The sequence below is a fragment of the Salmo salar genome, chromosome ssa04, assembly GCF_905237065.1.
Source record: "Salmo salar chromosome ssa04, Ssal_v3.1, whole genome shotgun sequence".
NCBI classification, from domain to species: domain Eukaryota; kingdom Metazoa; phylum Chordata; class Actinopteri; order Salmoniformes; family Salmonidae; genus Salmo; species Salmo salar.
Window position 1 is genome coordinate 47,986,324 of NC_059445.1, and position 20,651 is coordinate 48,006,974.

The 20,651-nt window shown below is 42.1% G+C and overlaps 1 protein-coding gene across 7 annotated transcripts in view; it reads left to right on the plus strand.

Moving 5' to 3' along the window:
• Positions 1 to 20,651, plus strand: part of LOC106603298 (neuronal PAS domain-containing protein 2) — a 70,334-nt gene that overhangs the window by 18,548 nt on the left and 31,135 nt on the right. For 6 of the 7 annotated variants that reach the window (XM_014196792.2, XM_014196799.2, XM_014196796.2 and 3 more), the window contains exons 2-3: positions 15,903 to 16,104; positions 19,832 to 19,888. In XM_014196792.2, the coding sequence (XP_014052267.2) occupies positions 16,049 to 16,104; positions 19,832 to 19,888 (113 nt within the window). In that variant the 5' untranslated portion in view covers positions 15,903 to 16,048. Of the gene's footprint in view, positions 1 to 8,321; positions 9,521 to 15,902; positions 16,105 to 19,831; positions 19,889 to 20,651 lie in introns of those variants that run through there. The other variant, XM_014196795.2, reaches the window with a different exon arrangement.

The window sequence follows — 20,651 nt, forward strand, 5'->3', positions numbered from 1 at the left end:
ATGTCGATATAGGACTCGTTTTACTGTGGATATAGATACTTTTGTACCTGTTTCCTCCAGCATCTTCACAAGGTCCTTTGCTGTTGTTCTGGGATTGATTTGCACTTTTCGCACCAAGTACGTTCATCTCTAGGAGACGGAACGTGTCTCCTTCCTGAGCGGTATGACGGCTGCGTGGTCCCATGGTGTTTATACTTGCGTACTATTGTTTGTACAGATGAACGTGGTACCTTCAGGCGTTTTGAAATTGCTCCCAAGGATGAACCAGACTTGTGGAGGACTACAATTCTTTTTCTGAGGTCTTGGCTGATTTCTTTTGATTTTCCAATGATGTCAAGCAAAGAGGCACTGAGTTTGAAGGTAGGCCTTGAAATACATCCACAGGTACACCTCCAATTGACTCAAATGATGTCAAATGATGTCAATTAGCCTATCAGAAGATTCTAAATCCATGACATTTTCTGGAATTTTCATAAAACTGTTTAAAGGCACAGTCAACTTAGTGTGTGCAAACTTCTGACCCACTGGAATTGTGATACAGTGAATTATAAGTTAAATAATCTGTCTGTAAACAATTGTTGGAAAAATGACTTGTGTCATGCACAAAGTAGATGTTCTAACCAACTTGCCAAAACTATAGTTTTTCCCCACGTCTACCTTTGACTCATTCCTCTCTGCCTCCTTCTTTCCACTCCTCTCCTCTTTTGACCTCACCCTCTCACCTTCCCCCCCTACTCACAAGGCAGGCAATACGCTTGACCTCATCTTTACTAGATGCTGTTCTTCCACTAATCTCATTGCAACTCCCCTCCAAATCTCTGACCACTACCTTGTATCCTTTTCCCTCTTGCTCTCATCCAACACTTCTCACTCTGCCCCTACTCGGATGGTATTGCGCCGTCCCAACCTTCGCTCTCTCTCTCCCGCTACTCTCTCCTCTTCCATCCTATCATCTCTTCCCTCTGCTCAAACCTTCTCCAACCTATCTCCTGATTCTGCCTCCTCAACCCTCCTCTCCTCCCTTTCTGCATCCTTTGATTTTCTCTGTCCCCTATCCTCCAGGCCGGCTCGGTCCTCCCCTCCTGCTCCGTGGCTCGACGACTCACTACGAGCTCACAGAACAGGGCTTCGGGCAGCCGAGCGGAAATGGAGGAAAACTCGCCTCCCTGCGGACCTGGCATCCTTTCACTCCCTCCTCTCTACATTCTCCTCTTCTGTCTCTGCTGCTAAAGCCACTTTCTACCACTCTAAATTCCAAGCATCTGCCTCTAACCCTAGGAAGCTCTTTGCTACCTTCTCCTCCCTCCTGAATCCGAGCCCCCCTCCCCCCCCTCCTCCCTCTCTGCGGATGACTTCGTCAACCATTTTGAAAAGAAGGTTGACGATATCCGATCCTCGTTTGCTAAGTCAAACGACACCGCTGGTCCTGCTCACACTGCCCTACCCTGTGCTTTGACCTCTTTCTCCCCTCTCTCTCCAGATGAAATCTCGCGTCTTGTGACGGCCGGCCGCCCAACAACCTGCCCACTTGACCCTATCCCCTCCTCTCTTCTCCAGACCATTTCCGTAGACCTTCTCCCCTACCTCACCTCGCTCATCAACTCATCCTTGACCGCTGGCTACGTCCCTTCCGTCTTCAAGAGAGCGAGAGTTGCACCCCTTCTGAAAAAACCTACACTCGATCCCTCCGATGTCAACAACTACAGACCAGTATCCCTTCTTTCTTTTCTCTCCAAAACTCTTGAACGTGCCGTCCTTGGCCAGCTCTCCTGCTATCTCTCTCAGAATGACCTTCTTGATCCTAATCAGTCAGGTTTCAAGACTGGGCATTCAACTGAGACTGCTCTTCTCTGTGTCACGGAGGCTCTCTGCACTGCTAAAGCTAACTCTCTCTCCTCTGCTCTCATCCTTCTAGACCTATCTGCTGCCTTTGATACTGTGAACCATCAGATCCTCCTCTCCACCCTCTCCGAGTTGGGCATCTCCGGCGCGGCCCGCGCTTGGATTGCGTCCTACCTGACAGGTCGCTCCTACCAGGTGGCGTGGCGAGAATCTGTCTCCATACCATGCGCTCTCACCACTGGTGTCCCCCAGGGCTCTGTTCTAGGCCCTCTCCTATTCTCGCTATACACCAAGTCACTTGGCTCTGTCATATCCTCCACATGGTCTCTCCTATCATTGCTATGCAGACGACACACAATTAATCTTCTCCTTTCCCCCTTCTGATAACCAGGCGGCGAATCGCATCTCTGCATGTCTGTCAGACATATCAGTGTGGATGACGGATCACCACCTCAAGCTGAACCTCGGCAAGACGGAGCTGCTCTTCCTCCCGGGGAAGGACTGCCCGTTCCATGATCTCGCCATCACGGTTGACAACTCCCTTGTGTCCTCCTCCCAGAGTGCTAAGAACCTTGGCGTGATCCTGGACAACACCCTGTCGTTCTCCACTAACATCAAGGCGGTGACCCGATCCTGTAGGTTCATGCTCTACAACATTCGCAGAGTACGACCCTGCCTCACACAGGAAGCGGCGCAGGTCCTAATCCAGGCACTTGTCATCTCCCGTCTGGATTACTGCAACTCGCTGTTGGCTGGGCTCCCTGCCTGTGCCATTAAACCCCTACAACTCATCCAGAACGCCGCAGCCCGTCTGGTGTTCAACCTTCCCAAGTTCTCTCACGTCACCCCGCTCCTCCGCTCTCTCCACTGGCTTCCAGTTGAAGCTCGCATCCGCTACAAGACCATGGTGATTGCCTACGGAGCTGTGAAGGGAACGGCACCTCCATACCTTCAGGCTCTGATCAGGCCCTACACCCAAACAAGGGCACTGCGTTCATCCACCTCTGGCCTGCTGGCCCCCCTACCTCTGAGGAAGCACAGTTCCCACTCAGCCCAGTCAAAACTGTTCGCTGCTTTGGCACCCCAATGGTGGAACAAGCTCCCTCACGACGCCAGAACAGCGGAGTCAATCACCACCTTCCGGAGACACCTGAAACCCCACCTCTTTAAGGAATACCTAGGATAGGATAAAGTAATCCTTCTAACCCCCCCCCCTTAAAAGATTTAGATGCACTATTGTAAAGTGGTTGTTCCACTGGATATCATAAAGTGAATGCACCAATTTGTAAGTCGCTCTGGATAAGAGCGTCTGCTAAATGACTTAAATGTAATGTAATGTAATGTAAATGTTAACACGAAATTGGTGGAGTGGTTGAAAAACGAGTTTTAATGACTCCAACCTAAGTGTATGTAAACTTCCGACTTCAACTGTATGCGGATGACTCAACACTATACATGTAAGCTACTACAGCGACGGAAATGACTGGAACACTTAACAAACAGCTGCAGTTAGTTTCAGAATGGATGACATGGAATAAGTTTGTCCTACATATTTCTAAAACTAAAAGCATTGTATTTGGGAAAAATTATTCACTAAACCCTGATCTAAATCTTGTAATAACTAATGTGTAAATTGAGCAAGCTCAGGTGACAAAACTGCTTGGAGTAACCCTGGATTGTAAACTGTTATGGTCAAAACATTGATACAACAGTAGCTAAGATGAGAAGTCAGTCCATAATAAAGCGTTGCTCTACCTTCTTAACAGCACTATCAACAAGGCATGTCCTACAGGCTCTAGTTTTGTCGCGTCTGGACTACTGTTCAGTCGTGTTGTCAGGTGCCACAAAAAGGGACTTAGGAAAATTGCAATTGGCTCAGAACAGGGCAGCACAGCTGGCCCTTGGATGTACACAGAGAGCTAATATTAATAATATGCATGTCAATCTCTCCTGGCTCAAAGTGGAGGAGAGATTGACTTCATCACTACTTGTATTAATTGAATGCACTGAGCTGTCTGTTTTGAACTACTGGCGCACAGCTTGGAAACCCATGCATACCCCACAAGACATGCCACAAAAGGTCTCTTCAAAGTCCCCAAGTCCAGAACAGACTATGGGAGGCGCACAGTACTACATAGAGCCATGACTACATAGAACTCTGTACCACATCAAGTAACTGATGCAAGCAGTAAAATTTGATAAAAAACAGATACAAATACACCTTATGGAACAGCGGGGACTGTGAAGCAACACAAACATAGGCACATGCATACACACACGCGATAACAGACGCACTATACACACACGTACACATGGATTTTGTACTGTAGATACAGTGCCTTCGGAAAGTATTCAGACCCCTTGACTTTTTCCTCATTTTGTTACCTCACAGCCTTATTGTAAAATCGATTAAATAAAACAAATTCCTCAGCAATCTACACACAATACCCCATAACGACAAAGCGAAAACAGGTTTTTAGAAATAAAAAACAGAAACAACTTATTTACATAAGAATTTATACCCTTTGCTATAAGACTCGAAGTTGAGCTCAGGTGCATCCTGTTTCCATTGATCATCCTTATGATGTTTCTACAACTTGATTGGAGTCCACCTGTGGTAAATTCAATTGATTGGACTTGATTTGGAAAGGCACACACCTGTCTATATAAGGTCCCACAGTTGACAGTGCATGTCAGAGCAAAAACCAAGCTATGAGGTTGTAGGAATTGTCCGTAGAGCTCAGAGACAAGGCACAGATCTGAGAAAGGGTACCAAGAAATGTCTGCAGCATTGAAGGTCCCCAAGAACACAGTGGCCGCCAACATTCTTAAATGAAACAAGTTTGGAACAACAAAGACTCTTCCTAGAGCTGGCTGCCCGGCCAAACTGAGCAATCGGGGGAGAAGGGCCTTGGTCAGGGAGGTGACCATGAACCTGATGGTCAGTCTGACAGAGCTCTAGAGTTTCTCTGTGTAGGTGGGAGAACCTTCCAGGAGGACAACCATCTCTGTAGCACTCCTCCAGTCAGGCCTTTATGGTAGAGTGGCCAGACAGAAGCCACTCCACAGTAAAAGGCACATGACAGCCTGCTTGGAGTTTGCCAAAAGGCACCTAAAGACTCTCAGACCATGAGAAACAAGATTCTCTGGTCTGATGACACCAAGATTGAACTCTTTGACCTGAATGCCAAGCGTCACTTCTAGAGGAAACCTGGCACCATCCCTATGGTGAAGCATGCTTGTGGCAGCATCATGCTGTAGGGATGTTTTCAGCGGCGGAGTGGGAGACACTAGTCAGGATCGAGGGGAAAGATGAACAGAACGAAGTACAGAGAAATCCTTGATGAAAACCTGTTCCAGAGAGCTCAGGACCACAAACTGGGATGAAGGATTCATCTTCCAACAGGACAACGACCCTAAGCACACAGCCAAGACAATGCAGGAGTTGCTTCAGGACAAGTCTCTGAATGTCCTTGAGTGGCCCAGCCAGAGCCCGGACTTGAACCTTATCGAACATCTCTGGAGAGACCTGAAAATAGCAGTGCAGCGACACTCCCCATCCACCTGACAGAGCTTGAGAGGATCTGCAGAGAAGAATGTGAGAAACTCCCCAAAAACAGGTGTGCCAAGCTTATAGCATCATACCCAAGAAGGCTGTAATCTCTGCCAAAGGTGCTTCAACAAAGTACTGAGTAAAGGTTCTGAATACTTATGTTTTTTTATTTTTTATAAAATCCTGTTTTTGCTTTGTCATTGAGGTACTGTGTGTAGATTGATGATTAAAAAAACTATTTAATCAATTTTAGAGTAAGGCTGTAACCTAACAAAATGTGGAAAAAGTCAAGGGGTCTGAATACTTTCCGAAGGCACTGAATGTGGCAGTGGTGGAGTAGGGGCCTGAAGGCACACAGTGTGTAGTGAAATCTGTGAATGTATTGTAATGTTTTTAAAATGGTATGAATGGCCTTAATTTTGCTGGACCCCAGGAAATGTAGCTGCTGCCTTAATAAATACAAATAATCACCTTTGGATGTTGATTTTCCGTCACCTCATAATGGTTCATTTCAAGGTCAACAACTATATTCATGTCACTCATAATTTTCAAGATGACAAATACATTTATTGCGTGCTTTTGTAGGCTGCTTGTATATTTATTGTAAGGTCCATTAGTTTCAAATGCATGTCATGTGTAATTTATGCCTAAGCAAAGTATCCAATTCCATTCAGTTAAGCTGAATGAAACCCAACATGATAAGATATCCTTATCTTATCTCGACAAGAAATATGTGAACGTACGCCAGAACTCACTCAGTCCATGCATGCGTGGCATGAAATTCATTCTGAGGTAAATTTGTGATTTTCAGAATGGTCAGCTGCTCTCCACTCACATGATTTCTGCTGCCTCAGGGCTTCCAAAGGTGTCTCCTTTGGGAACATTGTCTTTCCTTTTGGGAACATTGTCTACACAGTCCATCTTAGTAAGTCATAAGGACATGATGACCTTTTGTCAGATGGGACATGGGATCTAAATGAAACATCTTGACCTAGAGTATATTGTGGCAATATCGTGAACATCAATTCCATCAAATATTTATCAAAAATGTACTCTTAGTTTTGCCAACATTAATGTGGATGCTACACTTAAAGTGTAGGTTTGTATTTCATCAGACTTTAGAAAGCCAGTCCTCAGTCTTGCGGAAACAGGGACATTCTAAGACTACCTTCCAGTTATATTTGGACCTATGGTAGGACTCTGCTTTAATTCAGTGAGTTGAGGGACAGGACTGCGTTGGCTGATGGAAAAGACAGGACCACATGCATTTCCGCCACACAGCGTTTCCATGGAAACACAGAGAGAACAGAAATATCCCAGCCTGATTAATGACAGTCAGTGCTTCAGATGACGACTGTGATGACATCACATACACCAGCATCACAGATGCCTGCTAGAGGCAGTGTGGCTAAATATCAAATTTTTAGCAGTGTTAAAAGACTATTCTCTTTTTTTCTAAGATCTGAGGGCATCAGCTGGGCTTTAGGTACAGAGTGACATACGCTGCAGCCCATCTATTTATTTCGTAGAAGGACACTGTTTATGAACAGTGAGTGTCATCCCATTTATCCAATCGCCTGACCTATATAACAGAGAGGAACTAATCTCCACGTAGGCGGATAGTGAATAATGCAGTAAAATGTGGGAGATCTTTATGAATCATATATGCCTCCGACATGTTGGCCACTGGCATAGGAACTGTTCTTTCAGTGTGATACAGCATCATTATCCTGGAATCAGTTCACTCTGTGATCATCATGCAATAAGGGTACTTTTTTGACAAGCATGAGGGAACTTTTTTTTACTCATATAACCTTATTTCAATCAAAAACTATGCTACATTTATTTGAATAATTCTGATTCAAAATTACAGTGCGTAGGCCTTTCCTGCAGTCAAATGACCAAATCGCCCTCTAGTGGCCTCATGGGTGGAATGTTATGAGTATTTTTTTATAATTTTATAATTAATAAACATTATCCAGGCTGGCTAATCGCTATTTGACCAAGAAGGAGAGTGATGGAGTGCTGCATCAGATGACCTGGCCTCCACAATCACCTGACCTCAACCCAATTGAGATGGTTTGGGATGAGTTGGACCGCAGAGGGAAGGAAATCAGCCAACAAGTGCTCAGCATATGTGGGAACTCCTTCAAGACTGTTGGAAAAGCATTCCTCTTGAAACTGGATGAGAGAATGCCAAGAGTGTGCAAAGCTGTCATCAAGGCAAAGGGTGGTTTTTGAAGAATCTAAAATCTAAAATCTATTTTGATTTGTTTAACACTTCTTTTGGTTACTACATGATTCCATATGTGTTTTTTCATAGTTTTGATGTCTTCAGTATTATTCTACAATGTAGAAAATAGTACAAATAAAGAAAAACCCTGGAATGAGTAGGTGTGTCCAAACTTTTTACTGATACTGTACATAAAGTTTACATACCAAATTTCATGCGCCCTTTTTTATCGGTTCAGTACTTATAGCCCTAGTGTGCTATGGTGCCATCTAGTGGTGTAGCGTGGCCGACTTTGAATGTATCAACTAATCTGGAGTCGATCTGATTTATGGTTCATGAGAAGAGCCTTTTAAAATGATAAACTTGGATTAGCTAACACAACGTGCCATTAGAACACAGGAGTGATGGTTGCTGAAAATGGGCCTCTGTATGCCTATGTATATATTCCATAAAAAATCTGCCATTTCCAGCTACCAATAGTCATTTACAACATTAACAATGTCTACACTGTATTTCTAATCAATTTTATGTTATTTTAATGGAAAAACAGTTTTGCTTTTCTTTCAAAAACAAGGACATTTCTAAGTGACCCCAAACTTTTGAAAGGTAGTGTAGACAAATAGCTTGGGGGTTGGTGTGTCTCTGACTGAAAGACTGTTGAAGGGAAATCAGGTATCTAAAACCTGCCAGAATCTCTGCATCAACTTGCATTTTGTCATTATGAGATGAAGCACTATTATTGTTTTTTTACAGTATTACTACTGCAATTGGCTAAGGTTAATAAAATACAGTGAAATAGAAGGAAATAGGAGAGATTATAGTGTCTACTGCATGGGGGGTGTGGACAGGTTCCCATGATGCCTTGATACACAGGACATGGCAATGGTTACAGAATAGATCATCTCAGTTACCCAGAAGTACAATTATCTTGCTAAAGTTTGTCATTTACCCTTTTACTTCTGGGGTTAATTCCATTAACAATTGTGATTACCTGTGTACAAAGGAATGAAGCGAAGTCTCCTCACTCACAAATGAAACTCTCGGCCAAACTCCTCCCTTCTGCTAATTTCACACGTGTTTATCATGGCCAATAAGCAAATTTTTCTTTTATGATACAGCCAATTTTAACTTTGTGGCTGTGGAATCTAGTAGAAACTGTTTATCATCCGCACACAGGCTTGAAAATCACCGCACCAATTTAAGTACCACATTCGTCCAATCCTGATTCGTCCAAATAATCAACGACGAAAACCCAAAACTAGGAACTACTGCTGCTCATATCACATAATTCTACGTGATCCTTGACAGATTCTCACCGTTTCATCTGTCCATGAGAATCTGTCCACGAGAGATTACAGAATAGAGAGCATACTTTAACATCGGTGAGTGAAATAGTGGCACCTAAGGTTTGTTTCTGAGTGTGCATACTACTTCCTTTGAATCTGTGTTTATTTCTGTATCAGTTTGACTATTGCTGCCATTAAAAACTAAGCCTTTTATTATCCAGCTTATACTCTGAGGTATTTCCAAAGGTCTCAAAAGGAAACAGTCCCGTTTTGTATCCAGTTTGAGTTCGAAGACAGGTCTTGGAGCTAAAGCCTGTGTGGAAAGAACACATTTCCACCTCTGAGACTTTAGCATCATTCTGGTACAGGAAGCTTATGGCTGTAATTAGTTAAGGAACTGACAAGTTTAAAGTTGAAACGTGTCATGATGTTACATTTCTCAGGTAAACAAAGTAATAAGGTTTTATTGCAGCCAGATAAGTAGTTATGGCTCTTATGGCTTGGGAAGCCTCCTCATTCACATGTTTTCCTTTTCATGAGGAGGTTGTCTAAAGCTGTATATAGTGGACTAAATGTCACCTGGGCTGCGGAAAGAAACGCAAATTTGTAAGTTGTCAATTTCAAAAAATATATATCAAATACAGTGATTAAAATTATTTTGACACTACAAAGAAAAACTGTGGAACGGGTCTATGTGAACAGACTTAACCCAGGACAGATGTGTTTTAATGAATTTTAATTGTATTGTTAAATCAAGAGCATAAGTATTACAGTGCTTAAACTGTGTGTGACACATTTGTGATTGACATGAGTAGTCCATCTGTCCCTCATTATTATAATTATTGAAGATTTATCAGAGTAACAGGTGTCTGCATTTATGTGTGCGATACACAAAAAAACGAAGCAACACGTGTTTTTATTGTGTATGTGTACAGTAGCCTGAGTTTGGTATTCAGAAAGCATTCAGTAACATTATTTTGTAAGTAGATGAGAGCCAGTTCAAAACACATTTATTGATATATCAATATTACCAGTGTAGTGGAGGTGATCCGGCAAGGCTGTTGGTGTAGGGACATTTTTTATTTATTTTTTATTTACCTTTATTTAACTAGGCAAGTCAGTTAAGAACAAATTCTTATTTTTATATCATGCAAAAGGTATTCATGGAACTTACTGAATATTATTTTTGTAATAATACAGAAGAGTATGTAGAATCTGAATCCATGTGTCGCCATGTGTGCACTGTAAATGTGGGTTTGTGTGTTGTTGTTACAGCTTATCAGATCTTGGGCTATTTTATTATTTCCCATATCTGGGTTGTGTATATTTTATTACTCTGTCTGCAGGACCTGACCAATATTCCCTTTTGCTTAACTGTTCCCTGATTGTTCTGCTACTCTGGTAGGTCCTAATTTGATTTCACAAGTTGGGAAGATGCAGTACTTCTTACAATGAGATGATGAGTAGCATAAACTCTTTTGTTCAGTTGGGTTTAATTATGTTTAATTAAATTATTAGACTCTAAATAGACTTCTCTGAACAGACAGAAATATTCTGTAAATTGTACTAACATTATTTGTAAAGCGTAGCCTTTATAGAACATGTGACTTAGAGTTCTAGTGAATGAGATCTTATTGGTAGCATCGAGCAACCACAGTACCAGATATTTTCTTAGAATAGGCTGACTTTTTTTGGAAATGATTTCTGCTTGTATGTTGGCCTATTGTACTGAATATTTTTCATAATTACACTGTTCAGTATTATTTGTTAGGCTCCAGGCCAGGGCATTAGAAAAGACTGATCAAATGTTATTCATTGTGATCTCAGAAGTTTTCAGTATAAAATTCATTTAATTCTAATTTCAATATTTGTCATCATGCCATGCCATTGCCAACCATGCACAAGAGGTTATAGGCTACATGATACAGGTGACAATAAGGCCTCGATCATATATGACATTGGCAACATTATTACAATGTAGTAATTGGGAGCAAACTCATTGACAGCAAACCTCGAGCCTATCCGAGTTTCTACACGTCCTGCTCTACCCCCTGTTGGTTACAATGTTTCAATTCACATGGAAGAAACTCAGCACTGAAATTAATTACAGATGGTCAAATTCAGAATAATGTGTCCCGAAATGGCATTCAAGTGTCAATAGCCTATTATCCAAACTATTTTCTCACTATATACTCTTAGTTGTGTGTTGCACAGCCGGTTGCTAATGATGTCGTTAGCTAAGTATTGAGCTACCGACTGACCTACTTTCCCTGGTCACAGCGGCTCAGTCCTGTTTACAAGGGACTGTCAACGGAGGATGTTGAGTGGTAGAGGAAAACAGACCGAGCATAGACCTGAAAATGATTACTCCTGAAATCTTGTTAGTCTATGTTCCGAATAGGTATGTTACTTAAATTGTAGTTTGCACAATACTTAGGCAGCGTCTGTATGTACTATGATCTGTTTGTGATGTGTTTGTGGTGAGTCAAGCTTAGGGTAGTTGGCTCAGTGAGTACCTTCAAAAGTAAAATATGGATCAAAAGTCCAATTTTCAAGGTATGTAAGATTAATGTCCTTTGCATTTTCTGTCACTCTAGTCTTGTATTATTAAAACGTACAGTAGGCTATAGGTTGGCAGTTGCTTCCATTTTGGATGGATATATCTGTTGGCTACTGCTTCTAAAGCCAAGATGTCAACATACAAATAAACTAGGCTAACTATAATACAATGTTAATTTCTATGCTTTCTATGTCTATTTTCATAGAGAAGTGTTGTGTCCTGTGTGTATTTCACAACGTAGTTAATCATTTTCTTAAAAGGCACAATGACAATTCAGCTCACTGGTATAGATTTACAAGTACAGTGTGTCCTTGCAAGTGAATGAGTTGTCTTTTTTTGAGAGACATAATTTTAAAACCATGTTTACCTTGATTAAAACATAGGGCTTTTGGGACTTTAGATCTCTTCAATATCCACTGAGTCAGGTAAATCTGCTTTTTGTGTTTTTGCCCCTTAATTGTGGAATAATCTCCAAGGCTCTCTAAAATGTGATGAATTGGTGCCTCTAGGGCAATTCAACAGGCTGATTGAGGACCTATTTTACTGACGAATGTGTTTGTTTTCTGTGATTGTGTTTTGCTTTTCATGTATTGATGTGAATATTGATGTGTATGTTGATGTGTGTAGTGTGTATTGATGTGGACACAGGGCTCATCTGTGAAAGACACCTTGGTCTCAGCATGACTACCTGTCAAAATAAAGGTTAAATAAAATTATTATAAAAGAATGGGAGTTTCTCCCATTCTTCTCTGCAGATCCTCTCAAGCTCTGTCAGGTTGGATGGGGAGCGTCGCTGCACAGCTATTTTCAGGTCTCTCCAGAGATGTTCAAGCCAGGGCTCTGACTGGGCCACTCAAGGACATTAAGAGACTTGTCCCAAAGCCACACCTGTGCTTTCTTGGCTGTGTGCTTAGGGTCGTTGTCCAGTTGGAAGGTGAACCTTCGCCCCAGTCTGAGGTCCTGAGATCTCTGGAGCAGGTTTTCATCAAGGATCTCTCTGTACTTTGCTCCGTTCATCTTTCCCTTGATTCTGACTAGTCTCCCAGTCCCTGCCACTGAAAAACATTCCCTTAGCATGATGCTGCCACCACCATGTTTCACTGTAGGGATGGTGCCAGGTTTCTTCCAGATGTGACGCTTGGCATTCAGGCCAAATAATTCAATCTTGGTTTCATCAGACCAGAGAATCTTGTTTCTCATGGTCTGAGAGTCATTTAGGTTTCTCTTGGCAAACTCCAAGCAGGCTGTCATGTGCCTTTTACTCGAGGAGTGGCTTCCGTCTGGCCACTCTACCATAAAGGCCTGATTGGGGGAGTGCTACAGAGAATCCTCTAGCACTGAAATGCAGTGCCTTGGATCGCTGCGCCACTCAGGAGAAAAAGAGAAGGGGTCTGAATACTTTACGATTGCACTGTAGTTTACATGTTGTCAACAATCTAAGCCGGCCCCATCTGTTTTGCCCTAAAGTTGCGCACGCGTCGGTTTTGATGCTAATCAGCTAACCTGGCTATACAAATTAGACCATTTAGTATATCATATTTTTTAATTAAAAAAGTATGTTTTAATGTCACATCCAGCAGATAGGTGCAGTGAAATGTGTTATTTTACAGGGTTAGCCATAGTAGTACATTGCCCCTGAAGCAAATTAGGGTTAAGTGCATTGCTCAATGGTACATCGACAGATTTTTAACCTTGTCGGCTCGGGTATTCAAACCAGCGACCTTTCTGTTACTGGCCCAGCGCTCTAACCGCTTGGCTACCTGCTGTCGTGACATTACGTACAACACTGACATTATATATCGCAAATGTCACATCAATTACATCATTGTCAAGTACAATCAAATCACCCCCCATAAATGATATCATCAGCCTGAAACATGTCATGTCATATGTGTTTAGTCTCACATTCTCTTTCCCTTTTTTCACCGTATGTTTCACTGACACTTCAGCTTAGATTGAATATCCTTATGCCGTCATTGGTTACCTCTCACCTCAAGTAAACAACCAATTGTTCCTTGACATGATGCAAAGGTGATAATCTCATGGAATTACATCCTTGATGAACACTTAAATAAGTCACTTTGGTTATGAAAGAGTTGAGAGCTGTAACCAGCAGCTCCTTCCAAACCAATCTCAGCAGTGATATATATTGACAGGTTTCATAGTTGAAAGATTCTAAGATTAAAGATGGCTGCTTCAATAAAACTCTCTGAATTCCATTGAATGTGTGTGTGTGTGTGTGTGTGTGTGTGTGTGTGTGTGTGTGTGTGTGTGTGTGTGTGTGTGTGTGTGTGTGTGTGTGTGTGCTGTGTGTGTGTCTGTGTGTGTGTGTGTGTGTGTGTGTGTGTGTGTGAACGTGAACCATTGGCAGTGTGAATATGCTATTGCATGGCTTTTCATTAAAGAAACAAACTGAAATACACAGTCAAAATCTCCCACAGGCAAAGATAAGAGGTTTTCTGCCTTTTGCAATAGAACAGGTTTTTGTCATTGTGAGGTTGTTCACCATGTGTACAGACGGGTTCTAGGAAGATGTAGTCTGACACGTCAATCGTTTCTTGCCAGAGTTAGTGAGAAAAGTAATCTTGTGGTGTGCCTGCCTGAGGTGGTATATGTTAGTGCAGGCGATGGTCATGAACATAAACTTGGATGTGTATTCCTCTCCTCTGCCATCGAGTTCAGGCAGACAATTTAAGATCCGTGCCCCTCGGGCACTTGACAGCTGTAAACCTTGTCTCACTGAACTCAATGCATTCTGGGTGTGGTGTAATATTCTCACTCAAAGAAGAGTTTCCAGTAGAAATTCACCATGCACCATGTACAGTAGACCACTAAAATGCATGTGTTGTTCAATGTTTTATTTCCTTGTATATGAAAGTAAGGTAGTCCTCTTCGATGGAAGAAGCTCCCCACTGGGCACACACTGGTTGATTCAACGTTGTTTCCATGTCATTTCAATTTAATTTCGTTGAACAAATTTGGAATAGATGCTTAATTGACGTTTGTGCCCAGTGGGTCCAGTCTACTCTACTAGACTTGGTCAGTTTTTTTGTCCAATTGAAGGAGAAGTAGCGTAGTCCACAGACCAAATTCCTAGTTCTCAAAGGGACACCCATCCTATCATTATCTGATTTTAAAATATATTCTTGTGATTTTGTTGTTCGCGCTCCATCTGTAACCACTTTCTGTCTTTGTAAAGGGTATACATCAAGTGTTTGAGGTCTAAGTTGTAAGATATGAACACAGTGTACAACATCTTGTACTGTTGTTTTTGTTATTACATCTGGGTAAAAGATTGAAAATAATCTGATTTATTTAGAATTCAAGGCACACTTAACCAGCATGGATACCACAGCATTCTGCAGCGATATGCCATCCCATCTGGTTTGCGCTTAGTCTCACTATCATTTGTTTTTCAACTGGACAATGACCCAACACACCTCCAGGCTGTGTAAGGGCTATTTGACCAAGAAGGAGAGTAATGGGGTGCTGCATCAGATGACCTGGCCGCCACAATCACCCGACCTCAACCCAATGGAGATGGTTTGGGATGAGTTGGACTGCAGAGTGAAGGAGAAGCAGCCAAGTGCTCAGCATATGTGGGAACTCCTTCAAGACTGTTGGAAAAGCATTCCAGGTGAAGCTGGTTGAGAGAATGCCAAGAGTGTGCAAAGCTGACATCAAGGCAAAGGGTGGCTACTTTGAAGAATCTAAAATATATTTTGATTTGTTTAACACTGTTTTGGTTAGTATAGGATTCCACATGTGTTATTTCATAGTTTTGATGTCTTCACTATTATTATAGAATGCAGAAAATAGTTAAATAAAAACCCTTGAATGAGTAGGTGTGTCCAAACTTTTGATAAATAAATACATTTCCAGCCCACATACCTCTATTATTTTAATAGCAGTAATGGTGGATTAGCAAAAGAGGTGTCTCTGCCTCTTTGATTTTTTGGGGGTCAGTAGAGCTCCTCCATGTTGAATTGTTGTATCCAGGTGGTAATTGATGTTTAACACTCTTCCCTTTAATGCATGCTGTTCACTGTGGAAAATCATGGCTCATAAATCACAATGAATAATGATGTTTCTTCTGGTAATGTGTTCACTCACTGAGATTATATTCTCTGAGATATGCTCTGGGTTGATAAATAATAGCCTATTGTATTTTACAATAAACATGATACTTTTGTATGCATTGTTTTTCACAAGAATAACTTTAAAACGTACACTTGGTCAGAATAGAATTGGAAATAGGATCACTTTCAAGTACCTTTTGGGATGTGCTTAAGTGTGAATAAGGGTTATGACACTTGAATGAAACTGCAGATGAATCAAGTTACAGTAATTAACGGATTATCGATGTATGAGTAATAGGCCTAGATTTTCCCCCTTTACTCAAGCCCACATTCTTATTGTCCTCCACAGGTTTTGGTGTTTCTGTGGTGGACTCCAGGAGGAGGTGGGCAGCAGCAGCAGGTGATCACTAGCTTTTTCCTTGCAGCTTCAGCGCAGCTAGCGCGGATGGGATACATCAGACTTCGGATAGGGCCTGGCTGGGAGAGGGAGTGAGAATGGACAACCTTTCCGACTTTGGGTCCCTGTGTCCGTCCAGCAGGAGGGAATGGGAGTAAGTATCTAGGCTACTTTTATTCTCTCTTGTGTTTCCTGTCACTGTCAAATACATTAGTTTGTATAGAGAAATACTACTTGGTTACTAACAATATATGAAGAGTTTATTTCCAAGATGCTATATCCACCAATTTTTTACATTTGTGTTTTTTCATCAGTGGTTATTTCTTATGGGTACATTTGTGTGTGTGTGTGTGTGTGTGTGTGTGTGTGTGTGTGTGTGTGTGTGTGTGTGTGTGTGTGTGTGTGTGTGTGTGTGTGTGTGTGTGTGTGTGACATATTACTGTTCTCAGATTTGTATTAATACATTTTAGATGTGTACGAAAATATCATGACACTAAGCGAGACCCAAATGCAGACACAGGAGGCAGATGGTTGGAGTTTAAGATGTTTAATAAATCCAAAGGGAATAGGCAAGAGAATCGTCATGGACAGGCAAAAGGTCATAACCAGATCAGAGTGCTGAAATGCAATGTTTGTATCTTGTATATTTGACTGTGATATGTTGTCTCACTTAGCTATCTCAGAATATGCGCCGAACAGATGGCAAGTGTCTTCACTGACATTTTCAACCTCTCCCTGACCCAGTCTGTAATACCTACATGTTTCAAGCAGACCACCATAGTCCCTGTGCCCAAGAATAACACTCACATCTATAATAACAACCTATCCCCCAACGTAGTCAAGACAAAGGAGATGATTGTGGACTACAGGAAAAGGAGGACCGAGCACGCCCCCATTCACATCCACGGGGCTGTAGTGGAGCAGGTTGAGAGCTTCAAGTTCCTTGGTGTCCACATCACCAACAAACTAGAATGGTCCAAACACACCAAGATAGTCGTGAAGAGGGCACGACAAAACCTATTCCCCCTCAGGAGACTGAAAAGATTTGGCATGGGTCCTCAGATCCTCAAAAGGTTCTACAGCTGCAACATCAAGAGCATCCTGACTGGTTGCATCACTGCCTGGTATGGCAACTGCTCGGCCACCGACCGCAAGGCCCTACAGAGGCTAGTGCGTACGGCCCAGTACATCACTGGGTCTAAGCTACCTGCCATCCAGGACTGCTACACCAGGCGGAAGGCCCTAAAAATTGACAAAGACCCCAGCCACCCCAGTCATAGACTGTTCTCTCTGCTACCGCATGGCAAGCAGTACCAGAGCACCAAGTCTAGAACCAAAAGGCTTCTCAACAGCTTTTACCCCCAAGCCATAAGACTCCTGAACAGGTAATCAAATGGCTACCCGGACTATTTGCATTGTGTCCCGCCAGGGCTTGTAAGTAAGCATTTCACTGTAAGGTCTACACCTGTTGTATTAGGCGTATGTGACAAATAAACTATAATTTGATTTGTAGCCATGAAATGCTTTGAAAGGCTGGTCATGGCTCATCAAAATCATTATCCCAGACACCCTGGATCCACTCCAATTTACATACTGTCCCAACAGATCCACAGATGACGCAATCTCTATTGCACTTCACACTGCCCTTTCCGACCTGAACAAAAGGAACATCTACGTGAGAATGCTGTTTATTGACTACAACTCAGTGTTCAACACCATAGTGACCTCGAAGCTCAACACTAAGCTAAGGTCCCTGGGACTGAACACCTCCCTCTGCAACTGGATCCTGGACTTCCTGACGGGCCACCCCCAGGTGGTGAGGGTAGGCAACAACACATCCGCCACACTGACCCTCAACACGGGGGCCCCTCAGGGGTGTGTACTTAATTCCCTGCTGTAATCCTGGTTAACCCACGACTGCATGGCTGCGCACAACTCCCAACACCGTCATTAAGTTTGTAGACGACACAACGGTGGTAGGCCTGATCACTGACGACGATAAGACAGTCTATAGGGCAGAGGTCAGAGACCTGGCAGTGTAGTGCCAAGACAACAACCTCTACCTCAACATCAGCAAGACAAGGGAGCTGATTGTGGACTACAGGAAACGGAGGGCCCGAGCACTCCCCCATTCACATCGACGTGGCTGTAGTGGAGCGGGTCGATCACTTCAAGTTCCTCTCTGTCCACATCGCTAAGGATCTATCATGGTCCAAATACACCAACACAGTCATGAGGCTGAAAAGATTTGGCATGGGACCCTCAGATCCTCAAAAAGTTATACAGCTGCATCTTGACTGGCTGCATCACCGCTTGGTATGGCAACTGCTTGGCATCTGACTGCAAGGTGCTACAGAGGGTAGTGTGGATGGCGCAGTACATAAAAATTGTCAAAGACTCCAGCCAACCAAGACATAGACTGTTCTTTATGCTACCGCACGGCATGCAGTACCGATGCACCAAGTCTGAAAATAACAATAACCCTGTACAGCTTCTACCCCCATAAGACTACTAAATAGTTAGTCTGAGTAGCTATTTGGTTAACTATTTAACTACCTGCATTGATCCTTTTTGCATTCACTTTTTTGACTCATCACATACGCTGCTGTTACTGTTTACTATCTGTTACTTTATTCCTAGTTATATGTACATATCTACCTCAATTACTTCGTACCTCTGCACATCGTCTCTGTACTGGTACCCCATGTATATAGCCAAGTTATCATTACTCATTGTGTATCTATTATTACTTTTATTATTTCTCTATTTTTGTTCTCTGCATTGTTGGGAAGGTTCCATAAGTAAGCATTTCACTGTAAGTCCATACCTGTTGTTTATGAAGCGTGTGACAAATAAAAATGTACTTGATTTGAGATAAATGCACGTCGCTCTGGATAAGAGCATCTGCTAAATGACTAAAATGTCAAATGTAAATGTTTTACATATAGATCTCATATTACTGTATTGAGAAAGAATATTTAGTGTTTTTAAATATTGATGTCACAAATGTATCATTTGTACAGTTCTTTATTAAAAATGTAGTTATTTGTTACATTTGTCTGTGTAAAACCAAGCAGTACTAATTATTTATCTGAGATTGAGGCCAATTATATAGCATTTTCAAAAAAAACATGATTATTTGTCTCTCTGAAATGAAACCATCAAGTGATAGATTTTAAACTGTCACTTGTGCTTCCTCTCCGGCCTCTAGGTCACCAGGCTGCTTGTTAGGGCGCACACCTGTCACCAGCGTTAGGCGCATAATGACACTCACCTGGACTCCATCACCTCCTTGATTACCTGCCCTTTATATGTCTCTTCCTTTGGTTTCTTCCCCAGTCGTCATTGTTCCTGTTCTATGTCGAAGGGCTGTTCGTGGTTCTTGTTTTGTTCCTTTATTTATTACATGTATTCACTCCCTGAACTTGCTTCCTGACTTTCAGTGTACATCGTTACATAAACAAATACATGTCTGTCATTGAACAACCCCATGCCATGATTAGATAGTGAAAAACACACCAGTCTCTTTCATAATTTCTTTAAACAATAAAAGCTAATTTACCAACATTTCTGAAAATGGATATATAGCGTTTTGGAATGAAACTCTTCATATACAGGGCTATACTTGGTTGACTACTGTACTATGTGAACACAAACACCCTAGAAAACATTTTGGCACATGTCAATTTCTTTGGACCATAGTATGAGAGACCCTGTTTATGTATAAGATGTAGATTAAGTCATTATTAAGAATGGTTTCCACTCCAATGGTGTCTATCTATCTCTATTCATAATGTTGTAGCGGAGAAGGGGCATAATAATCTTATTGGTGAATATTCAGAGAAACAGCATTCCAACTTGTCTCTCCCTTTTCCATCTAGCACCAGCAGCTGTGTGGACGATTTGATGGATGAAGATGATAAAGACAGGGCAAAAAGGTATTCCACATGTGTGTGTTCACGTGTGTGTCTCTGAGCAAGAGACATATGAGTGTGAGGACGCAAGATGAGGCAGACAGAGGCAAGTGGAAGTTCACAACTTGTACCTGTTAATAAAAGGTCCTCTTTGACGTGGCCCTACTTTGGCATTACATCTGTGAAGATGTCTGCTTTGCAGATGTCAAGACTCTTCACATTTTCATCTCTCAAAATCCCTTTTCAGCACAAAGACAAATGTTTCTGTTGGTTTCTGTGCCTAGACAGCTTAGAAAAATGTCATAGGAATGTGTTGAGGAGAGGGCCCCCTCCATCTATCCAACAGGGTCACGACATTTTTGCTTTCCAGTAATGATGCACACAAGTCTGGCTGAAACTAGACTTTCAAATCATTAGTCAGGGGGTGCAGATGTATTTGAGTCTGGGGAGAATGGCAGCAAAAACTTAAAGAGAAAATGTCTGAACGTTTGTGTTAATGGTAGATTTAGTGTTTGAGACGCTATTGATATCATAGTTTTTTCCATCACAAGTACATATCAGATGAATCTTCATAAACGTTTGCTTGTGCGATCAGAAGGGATTTCCATCCTGCAAGCTGTTTTATGGTGGCAGAGGAATGAGTGAATTGCGATGGTGGTTATTGATAAGCAGCTATCACTCATTAGCAGGAGTGTGTGTTTCATAAATACGAAGCTGTAGTTGGAATCGTTGAGCTCGCAATTTCCACTTCAAATGCACTTCTTTATAAAGCATATAGATGGTCAAA